This window comes from Apteryx mantelli, chromosome 9, assembly GCF_036417845.1.
Source record: "Apteryx mantelli isolate bAptMan1 chromosome 9, bAptMan1.hap1, whole genome shotgun sequence".
Lineage (NCBI taxonomy): Eukaryota > Metazoa > Chordata > Aves > Apterygiformes > Apterygidae > Apteryx > Apteryx mantelli.
Window position 1 is genome coordinate 29,470,276 of NC_089986.1, and position 14,548 is coordinate 29,484,823.

The 14,548-nt window shown below is 56.9% G+C and overlaps 1 protein-coding gene across 4 annotated transcripts in view; it reads left to right on the forward strand.

Annotated features, from left to right (window-relative positions):
- The window catches only part of EPHB1 (EPH receptor B1), a 119,372-nt gene that overhangs the window by 74,233 nt on the left and 30,591 nt on the right, over positions 1-14,548 (forward strand). For all 4 annotated transcript variants that reach the window (XR_010885061.1, XR_010885063.1, XR_010885062.1 and 1 more), the window contains exons 5-9: positions 3,627-3,962; positions 8,024-8,205; positions 9,924-10,086; positions 13,944-14,052; positions 14,476-14,540. Coding sequence is in view for 1 of the 4 variants with exons in the window: in XM_067302053.1 (XP_067158154.1) it covers positions 3,627-3,962; positions 8,024-8,205; positions 9,924-10,086; positions 13,944-14,052; positions 14,476-14,540 (855 nt within the window). In the remaining 3 variants the exon portion in view is untranslated. The remainder of the gene's footprint in view (positions 1-3,626; positions 3,963-8,023; positions 8,206-9,923; positions 10,087-13,943; positions 14,053-14,475; positions 14,541-14,548) is intronic.

Below are 14,548 nucleotides of genomic sequence, written 5' to 3' on the forward strand. Positions count from 1 at the left end.
TCTTCTCCCAGATTTGGGAAAGCTGTGTTTGGCAAGGAGCTCTGTGGTGGGTATCAAGCGTCTCCTCCTCGTGTGTCTGGTCTGTATGCAAGGTGAGTGTGTGACACCCCCTTGGAGAGCTGAGCCACGTAGCTCAAACCACAAAAGTGGATGAGGTCCATGCCGGTGGCTGCGGGAGAGCACATCGGCAGTCAGGACTTTCTTCCTGGTGTTCTCATCTGGATCTCTGCTCCAGCCAGCTGTGGTTTACGATTTAAGGTGTGTGGTTTGAACTTTGCATGATATTTCTAATCTGCAGCTCCTGAAGACGATTCGGTTAGACTGTAGATGCGCTTTGCTCGGTTTAATATACAGAAACCACGTTTTGCAAGTGTGACAGGACATTTCCGGTGCAGTTCAACCTGGCTGTAGACATGTCTTCAAGACGGAGGTTGACTGCACCGTGTCTTTTTCTGAGCACATCTCTCTGCCCTTGGCGTGTCCTTGTACTCCGGGAATCCGCACGGATTTCTGCATTTGTGCTTGGATCTGCTAAGATGCACGTGATGCTAAGGAGTACCCGAGACATGCACCTGAAATAAGAAGTTAATGTGCATATTCTGCTGGGTCACTGGCGCTGTCACGAGCTGAAGGGAGTAATAGGCAGGTAGAACCATTGTAAATAAACCTGCATCTTTGTTATATCTTGTTATATAGCTGATTTACAGTATGCTACACTAAAGGAATACTGTATAAAAAAGTCCATTTGTCGATTTTTATTTCCTCTCATTAAAGCTTAATTTTAAAATGTTCTAATTTGAGGTGCCAGCTGCTTGCTGCTTGCTTCCAAAGTTGGTGTGTGTCACAGGAGTAAATAATACTGTGTGGCTGTAGACGCTTCTCTTTACTAGTGCAATAAAAACGTGGCTGTGCGTTTCCAAAGTGTGTCCTCCTAGGTGGCTCCCGTAGGTCTCCTGCGCTCTGCGCAGAGACACCGGCCGTTCAGCCCGTAAGTGCTTCGTTATCTCTTAAATGCAAATATGTGGCCTGGTAGCACGTCCAACTGCCGGAACCTTTTTGCATGGGTTGCTGGAAGGGAAATATTGCAGGTAGCATCTCCCTCTTTCTCATTTCTCTGGTTTTAGTTAATCTCTCGGCTGAGCCGTAGTGCTGAGCCCAGCGAGGGGCTGGAAGCGTTAGCCGCTGCCGAGCGTCGGGGAGGTGGCGTGCAAGGTCGTCCCAGCGAATAACGTCTAGGCGGGCGAGAGAAGTGGTTTGCTAGGAAACCCTCCGGGTGGAACGCCTTCCCTGCCGTCAGCTCGCGGTGGTGCCCGGGCAGCGCCGCAGCTGCCTCCGGCGAGGGGGCTCTTGTCAGAAACTCCTCGGCAGGTTTTTCTTTTTCCTTTTTTCTTTTTTTTCCCCAAGAGGCTTTAAAACTCAGAACTTGAGCAATTGCTTCGGGCTCTGATAGATCCTCACAAAGGAGGCGGTGGAAAGGGAGGAAGGAATTCGATAGCAAGCGCTTCTGAAGCGGAGGACTGCCGTAACCCTTTCCTTCCAGGTGCCGGGGAAGGGCAGGGGGAGCTCCGTGGGGAGCTTTGCCGTAGCTTTCTGTAGCAGCAGGATCCAACCATTTATTCTAGGAGTTTAAAAAGTTAAAAGACGGCCAGAAAAAGAGAGATTTCCTCCCTTTTCCCATATCCTCAGCATCTTTGTTAATGGTCTCAGGGGGTTTCCAGGCTTCCTCCTCCTCCGGGCGAAGCAGTGTCCATCCCTTGTGCTCTCGCCCCGGCGTTTCCCCGTGCCACCGCCTCCGTTAAATCGCGCTCGATCGCTCCGGCCGGGCGCGAAGGCGATGGCAGTGCCATGTGCCCGGGGCCGGGCGTCTTTGCCACCTCCAGCTCCTGAAAGCCCCTTGCGGCGAGGACGCCGCGAAGCCGTGCTGGCGATGGCTTCCCGACGGGGGCATCGGCTCCGCTGGCGGGGGAAAAAACGAAGCGGAATGGAAATTTTTATTTTATTTTTTTTAAGAACATCGTTTTTCTAGCCATTTTAACGAAACGCTTTCATCCGCGGTAACCGTGGCAACAGCTCAGCGAGGCTCCCAAAGTGCCAATCCCGGTGTAATTAAGGGAGACGAGAGGATGGGTTCGGAGCGGGGCTGGCGGCAGGAGGCTCTGCCGGGGCCGGAGCAGCGCAAGGGGCCGGCGGGGCCTGGCTTTTGGGGGCTGCTTTGGATCTGCAAAGCAGATGTGGGATTTTGCTGGGTGCCGCGCTCCCTGTGCGGTTACGCCGCTCCGGCTCCGGCTGAGCCGCCTGCCCTGGCCCGTTCCCAGCCCCTCTCTCCCGTCCCCCGCGCCGAATGAGAATAACGTGTCCGCATGCTGCTAGGAGCATTCCTCAGCGTGTGTGCGGGCAGCGAGGAAGGCTCCCCGAAGACATTTTTCCTCCGGACGGAGCGTGCTTCGCTCTCTTAACCTTTCCTCAGAGGTCACATCCTTGATCATTTTTATTGCGCTGCTCCAAACTCTTCCCGGCGTGCCGAAGCCCTTTTTCTTCTGCGCTCGAACCCGGACGCGAGCCCTGCCGCCGGCACCCGGCACAGCAGAATCATTGATTGCTCTCCGTGTTTAACGTAGCCTGCCAGATTGCCGTTTGCGTTTTCGGCCCTGCGGTCGTGCTGGTGACCCGTCCCAGCGAGCCCCCAGATCTTTTTCGGTGGCCCCGGCCGCCCGGGCAGCAGCGCAATTGGGTTTTTGTGCATTTGATTACTCTCTCCTGCCTGAGTCGCGCGGCAGTTGTTCCTCCTGAATCTCTCTCTATCGATTCGAGCCCCATTTCGCCAATATATGAAATTGGTGCTGTATTTAATTCCCATCTTCCGAAGCAGTTGTGATTGCTCCCAGCTTGGTGTTACCTGCAGATTTGATCAATGAACTCTCTAGTCCGACATCCAAGTTGCTAATAAAATACTGAATAGCGCCAGGCCCAGAGGAGAACCTTCCTCAATGCCATTAAATACCCATGCTCTCAACTTGAAATATTGAACCATTAATAACCACTTTCCATTTCTGACTTTCTTTTTGCCCATCGTTGCTTCGTTTTTGTGTGGTTCTATCCAAGTGACATTTCTCCTGCTGCGATAATCTGTTTGAGGTACTTCTGTGGGCTCCGTGTAAACACTTGAGCTATCTCAGCATCTCCCAGTCATTAAAATGGATTCATCCTTGCAGCACTCCACCGCAGAGCTGCTCTGCACGTTTTCACACCGAGAAATGGAGGCATTCAGACACTAGACAGGTTTTTGGTAGAGCAGGGCTCCGTATCTACGTGGTCCCCATCCAACACACAAACTAGTAAGCCCCTCTCTCCTGCCGGAGACGTGGCCATGAGTGTGGACGGGTTAGAGAGGGGTGCTAAAGTTGCAGACTGTGAAAGCCTGAGCCTGAACCAGACAAGGATATGGAGACTAAATCCCTCCTGAGCCAGGAGGAGGTGAGTAGACCTCGGGGTCTCTTGACTGTGGACGGGGCTGTAGAGTGTCCTTGTAGGTGCTCTAGTTGCCTGGGCTACCTCTGAGCCCAACAGTAGAGTTGAGCATAACGCTTTGTGCAAGGACCTGTATTAACAGATCTGCTTCCCCCCAGGTGTCCCGTCCGGGCCCCGCAACGTGATCTCCATCGTCAATGAGACGTCCATCATCCTGGAGTGGCACCCGCCGCGAGAGACGGGGGGCCGGGACGACGTGACCTACAACATCGTGTGCAAGAAGTGCCGGTCCGACCGGCGCGCCTGCTCCCGCTGCGATGACAACGTGGAGTTTGTACCCAGGCAGCTGGGCCTGACGGAAACCCGAGTCTTCATCAGCAGTCTCTGGGCGCACACGCCATACACCTTTGAGATCCAGGCTGTAAACGGTGTTTCGAACAAGAGCCCCTTCCCGCCACAGCACGTCTCCGTGAACATCACCACCAACCAAGCCGGTGAGTCCCAGGGGAGCGTGGGGCTGGGACCTTTTGCAGTGCGTGGAGCACTGAGGTGGTGGCTTTAAGTCATGCCCTTGGAGTTGCAAACTCCATGCATTAAACAACATTTGGCAGATGTTGTTTGGCAGAAAGACCAAACGTGCATGCAGGCACATCCAGAGTGTGCTCGAATACGAGTGTGTGTAACGGTCATCGGGAAGGGAAAATTAAGGATCCACCACGTGTCAATGCAAATAGATATAAGGCAGCGTGTCAGAAGTTCGTGTTCATGAGACGTGGTCAGATTCTGCAGAAGGTGGCACTGCGTGGAAGCTATGCCTCTGCTGCGCGTCCAAAGGAGACTCGGTGGACGTGAATGGTGTGCGATGTGTGGGGTTGTGTCTGCGTGAAGCCTTCTGAGAGCGCGAGACAGCAACCGGGGAATACAAATCCTGTCGGGTGGCCGTGTTGTGTTTGTGCCGGGCTGTCGTTCCCATCTCCTTAACCGCCTGCCATCAGAACTGCCACTTGGATCTAGACCTTTTTGCCGGGGTGGTTTGTTGGGGTGGCGGGTGGTTTGGGGGCTATTTGCCCAGTCCGACTCTCCATCCGTCCTGCTGTTTGCCCGTCTGCGGCTCCGCTGCCAGGGAGCCGCGGGCAGCTCTGGTGGGAACAAGCCGGGTGCCGGGGAAGCCTGTGGTCTGAGACGGACCTGACCCTCTGCTCCATCCGCCGGGGACCTCGCGCGGGGAAATTTCCCTTCGTTAGCTCCCTGGCTATTTTTTTTCTCTCGTTGTTTTGTTTCTGCCTGCCGCTCTGTTATTCCCCCATCTCCTTCTCCCCCCCTCCTTCGCTCCCGATTTGCCTGGCGAAGGCTGAATGGTGACAGGGAAGTATTGCCCCAGTGCCGGGCGGGCTGCGTAGGAGCCTAGCTGCAATGCCTGAGGTTGCAGCGCGTTAAGGGCGCTGTCGCTGCTGGCGAGACCACGAGCCGCAGCGCGCCTCTGGCCGCTCCCGGAGAGGGGAGCTTCGCGGCCCCGGATGGTGCCCAGCCTGCAGGGCATCGGCCCTTAACGTCTTATCCGATCCGAGCCTCTTTTCCCCGCCGAGCCGGCTGCGCTGCTTTCCCCGGCGCCGCCTGCGCTGGAGCCCCGGGAGAAGGTGCCGAGCGCCCGTTCCCGCGGCCCGGTGGTGGGAAGAGCGTGCGGCTGTGTTGCCCCGGCAGCCCCCCAGCTGCGTTTGTTGGTATTTGTTGTCCGTCCTTCCGGGCTAATGAAGCCAATTACGTCTCGTTAATGGAAGCGCACTTGAATTTCCTTAAGAGCATCCAGCCGCCCAGGTCTGTGCGCTTCCCTTAACCGCCTGCCCGTTCACCCGGAGCTGCGTCGCTCCGTGGATCCAGTCCTCGTTCTGCTGTCATGGCTGTCCACCCGCCTGTCCTGCTGTCCGTCCGTCCGTCCAGCTGCTCACCCCCTCCGTGCCTCCCTGCTCCTTACCTCGGTGCTCACGCGTTTCCAGCCTCGCTCCGGAGCCCCGCTGGCCCTCGGCGCCGCTGCGGGGGCGCCGGCACCTCGCGGGCTGAGACCTGGCCCGGTTATTGCACCTTGGGACTCCGTGTGCCTGTCTGCTGTCCCTTGTGGTCGCCCTCAACGGGGATGTCCTCGGGTGGCCCCTGCCAGCTCCTGCTCGTGGTGACCCGAAAGAAGGAGAGGGGGGAGGAGGGGCTGCGCCTTTCTCAGCGTCCCCTCCGCGAAACGTCTTCCCAGCCCCGTTACCGCTGCCCTCGGTTTGCCTGTAAAACCATTTGTTCGCCCAGGCGTTGTCGCCAGTTCTGGCTGGATAACCAGCTCAGCGAGCTTCGAGAAGACTTCCCGATTTTGATGCCTCTCGGTGTCCAAGACCCATCAAAGAGCTGGGCTCGGCTCTGCAGCCACTGCCCCAAAGAGGCTGTTGCTATAATCCCGGGAGGATTCGGGCGGGACGTTGGTGCCGTGCGAGTCAGGATGCTGTCTGTGCTTTCGGGATCCCGCGGGGCCCCCCGGCCCGGCAGGGCACCCCCACCCCGTCCCTGCCGCCGCTTTCTGCAAGCCTGCGCCGATGCTGGCTGCGCGGAGGGCTTCCCGCCCGCTTCCCGGGCGGCTTTTCCCGCGCTGGCGCGCTGCCGGCTCGCGCACGCCGTCGGGCAGGGCTGGCGGCCGGAGGCGCTCGGTGCCGATCGTGGGCGCAGCGCTCTCCGCGCTGAGCGGCGGGAGCGCCGGGGGCGGGGAATGCGGCAATTAGCAAAGCAGCAATCAAGCTAAGTGTTTAATTTCCGAAAATGAACATCTTCACGAAGTGGATGTGGAAAGATGCAAAGTGAAGCATTAAATACGCTGGGTAAACAAAGGCAGCGCCGGACTGTAAACATCTCCCAGCGCAAGGGGGAGGCGCCGGCAGGCGCGGAGAGCGGGGACCTGCTGCCCAGCGAATTCCCCGCGAGCCCGGAGCCTAAAAAGAAGGGGCTGCACTCAATCATCCGTGCAGCAGGAATCTCTGTTTCCCGTCCGCGGGGTGTGGGTTTCGTGGGCACCGCAATATGCTGCGCGGAGGGGATGCAAATCGCTTGCAACGTGCCTGATTTTTACGGGCTTGCCCAAAAACGCAGGGAGGCACCCGTGCAGAATCGGTGCCCGGGCTCGGACCCTCGGGTGCTGGTGGCTGCTGGGTGGCTGCGGAGAGGAAGGAGGGTTGGGAGCCGCGCTGGAAGTGTTCAGGCTTCCTCGTCTTGGGAAATAAGCTCCCGGCACCGCGGTCCCCACGGGATAGCTGGTCCCAGGAGAGCCGCGTTCGGGCTCCGAGGCTTTGTGTCCCCAGGGAGCTCCGCACGTGCCTTGCCAGGCATCTGCCTGCGATGCCGTGATGTCCCCAGAGGACCCAGCAGAAAATTAACTTGTTTAACAAAATGTAATTTGTGTTGCTAAGTGATGCAGGGGTCCTGCAGGAGGGAATTAAGGGTGTTTGGAGGAGAAATGCGGAGATGAAATTCAGTGGTGAAAATGAGCTGGGAAGATTGTGTTTTGGGGGCAGAACAGACCCCACTAATACTGGTGGGTGAAAGAGCTGCTTTTCGGCCTCTCCCAAAGAGCAGCAGTTGTGTGCTGCTTTGCTAAGAGCGAACCCAGAAGAAACCTTAGCACCTTTGGGACAGTGCCGAGCAGAAGCTGTGTTATGAAAATACGGGCTCAAGTCCAGCCGAGGTCTGATCCTGGTGGCTAATGCTGCCTCGAGATCCTCCTCCGGGAATGTAGTGTCCCCAGGGCATGCGTGGGGGTTTGGAGGGAGATCCCTGCCCTGGTTCCCTCAAGAGACCTGGCATGGTCAGGCCAGGTGCTGAACACTGTCGCCCCGCGGGAGACTCCCTTATGGTCACTGTCCCCACTGCAGGAATGGGGAGAGCTTTGTCCTGTTTGCTCCCCATGGGAGACATCCTTGGAACAAGAGCTCCTGTGGTATTGAGCAAGTCTAGGGAGAAGGAACCCCAACGATTTCCAAATCCCTCGTTAAAAATAGTAATCGGTTCGACTGTTAGACCTCCCTCACTGGCTCGCTGCTCTCGTTCTGCTCAAGCTGTTGGAATGATGCTCTTCCCCCATCCTTACACCCAGGAGCCTGGCCCACATGCTGAGCAACCACAGGCCAAGGGAGTTGGGGTGGCTCCCTGCGCCCAGGAGATTTTATCCTGCCCCGGCAGAATCCTGCTCCCTGGCACGCAGCAGGGCTGGCCATGGTGGCATTGGGGAGCAGAGCGGCACTTGGGACGTCCCCCCACAAGGATGGCTACGGTATCCCCCGTCCTCTTCACGCCCTTCTCAGTCCTGAATGGTTTCACAAATGCTGTTTTTCTGGGCTCCTTGGAGTGTTTGCTGCCAGGAGTCGGGTCACCTCATGTCATGTCTTGTCCTCCTTCCCGTCAGTCCTGTCTCTTTCCTGCCCTTCTCCTCTCCCAGGCAAGTTCTCCAGCATTTTCTCTCCCTCTTTCTCTGGATGCTTTAATTCCCTTTCACCTCCATGTTAACTTTCCCTCCCACCTTTCCCCGCAGCACCCTCCACCGTGCCCATCATGCACCAGGTGAGTGCCACCATGAGGAGCATCACGCTGTCGTGGCCCCAGCCGGAGCAGCCCAACGGCATCATCCTGGACTACGAGATCCGCTACTACGAGAAGGTGAGCCGGATCTGCACGCCCGACCTCAGCAGCACTGTGGGCTCAAGACCAGCGACGGTAAGTTCAGACAAAAACCTCGGGCAGGAGGGTGGGCTGGGGCCTCACAGAGTTTCGAACCACGCTGGTTTCTCTCTATACTTGGAGGCTGTTCAAAGCCAGCCTGGTCCAGAGGTTGCTGAGAAGAGGGAATACTGGCAAGCTTGAGTTGGGCTCTTTGCTGGGAGAGTCTGGGTAGTGGGACAAGGTGCATGAGGAGCACTGATCTGAGCAGGATTGAATGGGACAAGGTGCATTGGAGAGCTTGTCTGCCTGCTCTGGGGAGGGCCAGGGTGAAGCGTGTCCTGACGGGGGCTCCTTGGGTGGAGAAAGCAGTAGGTTTCCCCAGGAACATGTCCCCACCTCCTTGCTCCTGAGCATCGCCAGCGCGCTCTGCCTCACTGGCCGATCCATCTGAGCAGAGCAAACGGGGCCGGGGAGAGTCACGCTGGCTGGCCCCCGCTTGAGGCTCAGGTCCTGCAGCTCGTAGGCGGTGACCATGCTGCTATCAGAGGAGCAGGGCACGTGGCAGAGCTGTGCACGTGTATGGAGATGGCATCAGGAGGAAAGGAAGGCGAAGGCCAGCTCCGGTGAAGGTTATCATGGTTGTCCCTGTGTCTGCCATCCTTAATCACACCCTCCCTGCTGGGTCCTTTCTGCAGGAAGCCATCATTCCCCCGCAGGGGACGGACTCCTGACCCTTGTAATGAACTGTGCCAAGCCCAAGCTGTTCAGGCTCTCCTGCTTCGTGCCCGCTTTAATGAATTTCTTTAAATGTGAATAATTAGATGATTTCGCCAGCGGCCCTTTTACAGCAAATCACCAGGGAATGTTGTAAAAATGAGACCGGAGACACCTGATATTTCCACAAATCTTTAGCGTAAGGACCTATGCCAGCTTAGCAGTGACAGGAGGGCTGGGGCTCTCAGCAGAAGCAGGTCGCCCTTGAACTGATTCGAGCAGGAGCGCTGAGGTCTCGTAGGGTGGGTTGTGGCATTTCCATAATTGCATGATTTTTCTGAATTGTGCAGGAGCATAAACGGTTGAAAGGCAAGGAATTCCCTCCTGGGCTCGGCCCGTGGGGTCTCTCTGTTCATAAGCATTTCTTCATGCTGGCTCTGAATGCTCTTTTATTGCGTTTTCTCCTGTTGCTCCGAGTTATTCCCCGCGGTCCAGCCTACGCGAATGCACCGCCTCCTCCTTGTTTGCACCATTCACATAACCTCCAGATGGAAAATTCCTCTGGCTTATTCCAGCCGCCCGAGTTCGGAGGTGCACTTTGCAGCCCAGCTGTTGCAGGTTTTCCCTGAAATTGCTTCCTCTGGGGATCCTGGTCCCATTTTCCTCCAGCAGCCTTTTTTTTTCCCCCAAGAAAAGACACTGTCAAATATCCCTCCACACCCCAAAGCGTCTGCAAAACTCATCTCGGCCCAAACGCTTCAGGTCCTTGTTTTTCCGGGCGCCCTTAGGAGGGATGAGGGGGACGGCGTCCCGGCGCGCAAACCGGGGAGGCTGGGCCGTGTTTGATTCGAAGGGCGGCCGCACGCTGGGGTTAAGCCTGGCTAAACCGGATAGCCCAGGCTTAGGGGCGAGCCGCGGGGGTGCTTTGCTCCCGGGCGCTGGAGCAGACGTGTCTTCTCCCGGGGGTGCGTGAGCCGCGGCGATGTTCCCCGCTGTCGCTGGGGGGACGTCGCACTGGAAGCCGCGCTGACGGCTCCGCTCTCGGCTCTGCCCCGCAGGACCACAACGAGTACAACTCCTCCATGGCCCGGAGCCAGACCAACACGGCGCGCATCGACGGCCTGCGGCCCGGCATGGTCTACGTGGTGCAGGTGCGCGCCCGCACCGTGGCCGGCTACGGGAAGTACAGCGGGAAGATGTGCTTCCAGACGCTGACGGACGGTGAGCGCGCGGCGCGGCGTCCCGGGCGGCGGGGAGAGAGGGAGCGGGGAAGGCGGCGGCGGCGGCGGCGCCAGCTAACGCTTCGGCCTCTAACTGGATTAAAGGAGCTTGTCTCTGCAAACCTCTGTCCCGGCGGGCAGCGTGGCAAAAGCCGGGTGATTTACAGCCACGTCTTGTTAATCGCCAGCTGGAGGAGGAATCTGCTTTTAAAGCTCTTATCGCTGCTTTCCCCCCCCCCCCCATCCCTGCTATTTAGCTGCGGTTTTGTCTTTGCTGCACGTGTCCGTGGCTCTGACTGCAGCCGGGCGCGAGGAGACCGTCCCGGTCCCCTCCCCTCTGGACCTCGGCTTTCGCTTCACCAGACTTTTGACTCTTCCCTCCTATAAATCAATCCTTCCAGCCCTTTCATCGGTTTTATTGCTCTGCTCTGAATAACATCAATAAAAGATGCAGAGAGCAGAAAAGAAGAGACAGATGAAAAAGAGAGTCATCGTCCCCACCGGGCCCCCTCCCGCTCCGGGCAACGCTGAGCTCTTGGCTCCGTGTTCAGCTTAGGGACGAACAGAAAGTTGCAAACCCTCCCAAGGAGGAGGTGAAACTCTCTTGGAGACGTTCAGATTCACACCCATTTTGGGGGCAAACGGGCACCTGAAAAAGTCCAAACTGACTCCGAATGCTGGTTCCTACCCCGGGGTGGTAGGTTGGACGCAAAGGGCGAGCTCACAAACTTCACGGCTTCTTCTGGCTTCCTCGCCAGAGTCCTGCTGCCATTCCTCTGGTCCCAGCCGTTCTCTGCACATGAGCACCAAGAAATAACAGTCCCCTTTAAATACTAATATGTCATGGCCTTTTTTTTTTTTAAACCAAGATCTCCTGGCTTCTAGATGAATCCAGGAATGAGTGAGTGAAGCAGGGCTTCTTTGATGGTCCCTTTCCCCGCTCCGGACGCAGAGGGAGCCGAAGTCTCTGCTGAGAGCCTGTTCCCTGTGCACAATGTTCTCTCCCTTTTTGCTAGCTCTCCTGCTTTGGGCTTTGCCCTGCTAGAGAGAAAAAAAAAGAAAAGAAAAAAGAAAAAAAAGCCCGAAATAGATGGAGATTAATTCAGCAAGACTGGCTGTTTGCTAAAACACGTGGCCCACTCGGAAGACCCGGTGTTTGCCCGCGCAGGCTGCTTTTACCCAGGCAAACCAGGAATCTGGCTCTGCAGCTGCAGGGCTTTGCACGCCCACAGCGGCGGCTGCAAAACCGCCGGAGCAGCGGCCGCAGTTTCCGACGGAGCCTTAAGAAGGCAGCGCGGCCTCGCGGGGAGCGCAGCTCAGCTGGCTGCCGGACTCCGTTAAAAACGCTTCTCCGCTGCTTTTCGTCGGCATTTCGGCGGTGTGCGGAGAAGCTAGCTGCGGCCCTTTTGCGCTGGCTGCCGTGCAGAGCTGCGGATAGCAAGGGCATCAATTAAATAACGGCAGAAGCTGCTGAAAAAACGAATCCAAGCAGCTATCCCACGCTCGCAGCCCCCTGTGCCGAAAGCATCCTTCGAGGTTGGGCTCCGTGACACGGATGCACGGGACGGTCCAGCACGGGACGGTCCGGCAGCCCCCCGACAGGCTCCTGATTTTGCTTGATTTCTTTTAAACGCCAGCCCGTCACGGGTTGTTTCAGGTGGTGCCGCTTTGAGTCTGCAAGAGGAAGAGCAGCACGCAGGATGGCTGAGAGGATGGAAAAGATAACAGCTCCCCTCCTCCATGTCTTGAATATTCAGGATTAGAGAAGCGAGGAGAAAAATCCTGCCTCAAATAAGCAATTAATTGAAATTTAATAAGAATGGATATTGTAGATTATTAAATAATAATTGATTGTTAGATGAGAATTTCTCAGGATTGAGGCGACACGCAAGAGATAAATCTAGCTGCTAGTAATTAACTGCAGAATGGGGAAATACAGATAAAAGGGTGCTAAATGCTTTCTTTTGGAATGAATTTTCTTTTAACCCTTGCTTGTGGCTCCCGGAATGAACGGAGAGGTCTTGCCGGGGACAACTGCTAGGAGATGGGTGGTTTTTCCGTCCGACTGTGGAAGCAGGGTCCCCCGCACTGCCCGCTCCCGTGGCCCGAGGCAGCCGTACCGCCAACCGTACGGGCAGGGCAGGCGAGGGCAGAAGCGGGGGAGATGCACAGAGGTGGGAAATAACTTTTCCGGGGATAGTCCGGAATCCACGTGTCCCATCTCCAACACGGCAGACTGTGCTGTCTCCATCCATTAGTTAGATATCACTACGCAGGCACGAAAATAAAAAGGTCAAGCCTGTTTCTTGTTTACTCTGCCGTCCTTTTACACCTTAGCTTTCAAATGGCCTTAAGTTAGATAAAAACATCAAAATAAAACGGCCTTTCACTAGATGAGGTTTACAGCAAAATCCGATGCAAATCTCTATCCTGACCATATTACTCTCGGGTCCGCTCCCGGTTTTTAATCCCATCACAGCTACAAGGTCGCTGCCTGCACCTGTCCAATTTGTTTTAACAAGGTCTAGCTGCAGCGAGCAGAGCGCGGAAGCGGTGTGTTTTGGGGAGGGTTTTGGTGCTGGAAATGGTAAATCAGTGCCTCTATTGCAGCTGCTTCGCTGTGTGCCGCAGAAGCGAAAGCCCTGTTTCACCTGCAGCCTTCTCCGCAGGATACCAGGTTTGCCTTGCAGGCAGAAAGGAGCAATGGACTTCCTTTTACACCTTAGCTTTAAGATGGCCTTAAGTTAGATACAGAAATCAAAATAAAATGGCTTCTTCTTCTAGCTTGTGGCTGCCCTTACCTTACTGCGCAGGAAGGGCAGGAGACCGGGCTCCCGTTGGAGGAGCTTCACCTTGCGGGGCTGTGGAAGAGCAATTGTGCCCTGGGTTCCTCAGGTTGGCCCCCATCTCCATCTCCCTTCAAATCCTGTCTTCAGCTGCTGTCTCCTCTCTTTGCCCTGAGATTATTGTTCTCCATCTTTTTGGAGGTTCGCAGCCAGCCACTTTAACTCAGGTGAGAGCCAGGTGGGTGATGAGTGAGGGAGAAGCCAGATCAGGTACTGTCTTCCCTCTCCCATCCCTCTTCCACCCTGGGAACGGCCCGAGGATGGAGCGGGGTGGCTCCGCAGGGAGGCGGTGTGGTGCCGAGGCAGAGCAGCAGGGGTCAAGAGGGTGGTGTGGTTACTGCCGCTAAGGAGAAGCACTCGGCTGGTACCGTCTTTCGTGGTGTGGAACCAAGTCAGTTTGCAGCAGACACAGGCCAAAGGTGCTTGCCTTCTCCCGGGTTTCTGGCTTAAGCGTGGATTCTCTGGTGTCTAATGCGGGTGAGCTCGTGGTGCAGCCTGCCCCAGCTCTGTTGGTTATTAATAGAGTCTCTTCTCTGCCTGTTTTTAGGGAACTTGTAGGAATTTCATGCCTTTGAGACCCCTGTGCCAAATACAGTTGACCAACAGGTCCAAGAGGTGTAAATTTATTGAGGGAAGAGAAACCACACAGACAAACAGGCATGGACAAAGCCGCCCCCTAACCTTCATCTCTTTGGGAAACTGGACTGAAACGCTCTTGGTTTGGCCTTGTTCCTAGGACCTTCTCTTCCATATATTTAACCCAAAACACATGCGAGCCAAGCATGGTGATCCCTACCCGTGCAACTCAGCATGTGTCTCATCGCATGCTTGAACCTCATGCTCTTCCAGGAGCACCTTGTCCTGCCACCCGTCCTCTCGGAGCAGTACCCTCGAAATCAGCTTGTGCATCGCGGGAGCTCTTCCCGGCAGAGCCCGCTCCTGGCACGCTGCTCTCGTTTCGTGAGGGCTGAGCGCGCAAGGGAGAATTTACCCCGTCCTTTTTGTCTTGCAGATGACTACAAGTCGGAGCTGAGAGAGCAGCTGCCTTTGATCGCGGGGTCCGCTGCTGCCGGCGTGGTCTTCATCGTCTCACTGGTGGCTATTTCGATCGTCTGCAGCAGGTGCCCGTTGCACGCTCGGGGCTGAGTTTCTCAGGCCGTGGGGAGGGAGGGAGGGAAGAGGGGCTCCCCGGCGTGCAAGAGGGCTCGGAGCGGGGACAACCCCCGGCGAGCAGCCGGGTCGGCCGAGCGGCCACCGTGCGCAGCGTGCCGCCAGCGCGGGGAGAGCTGGAGAGGGTCACCAAGGGGAGGTGTCCGTGCCCGCGGGGGCCCGCGCGCGGCGGTGTGCATGCACGCACGCACGCGCCCCGGGGTGCCAGGCGTGCCGGCGTGAGCGGCAGGCACCGCTCTCCCGTGCGGCGCGGCGGCTAAACGCAGCGATTCCCCGCGCTCCGCCGCAGAGGCGCGTCGAGCGGCTCCGGGCTGCAGCGAGCCGCTTGCTTGTGACTCCAACGAGGCTGGTTTTCCCCCCCTTTTTTCCCCTAGGAAGCGCGCTTACAGCAAGGAGGCGGTTTACAGCGATAAATTGCAGCACTACAGCACCGGTCGAGGTGAGCGG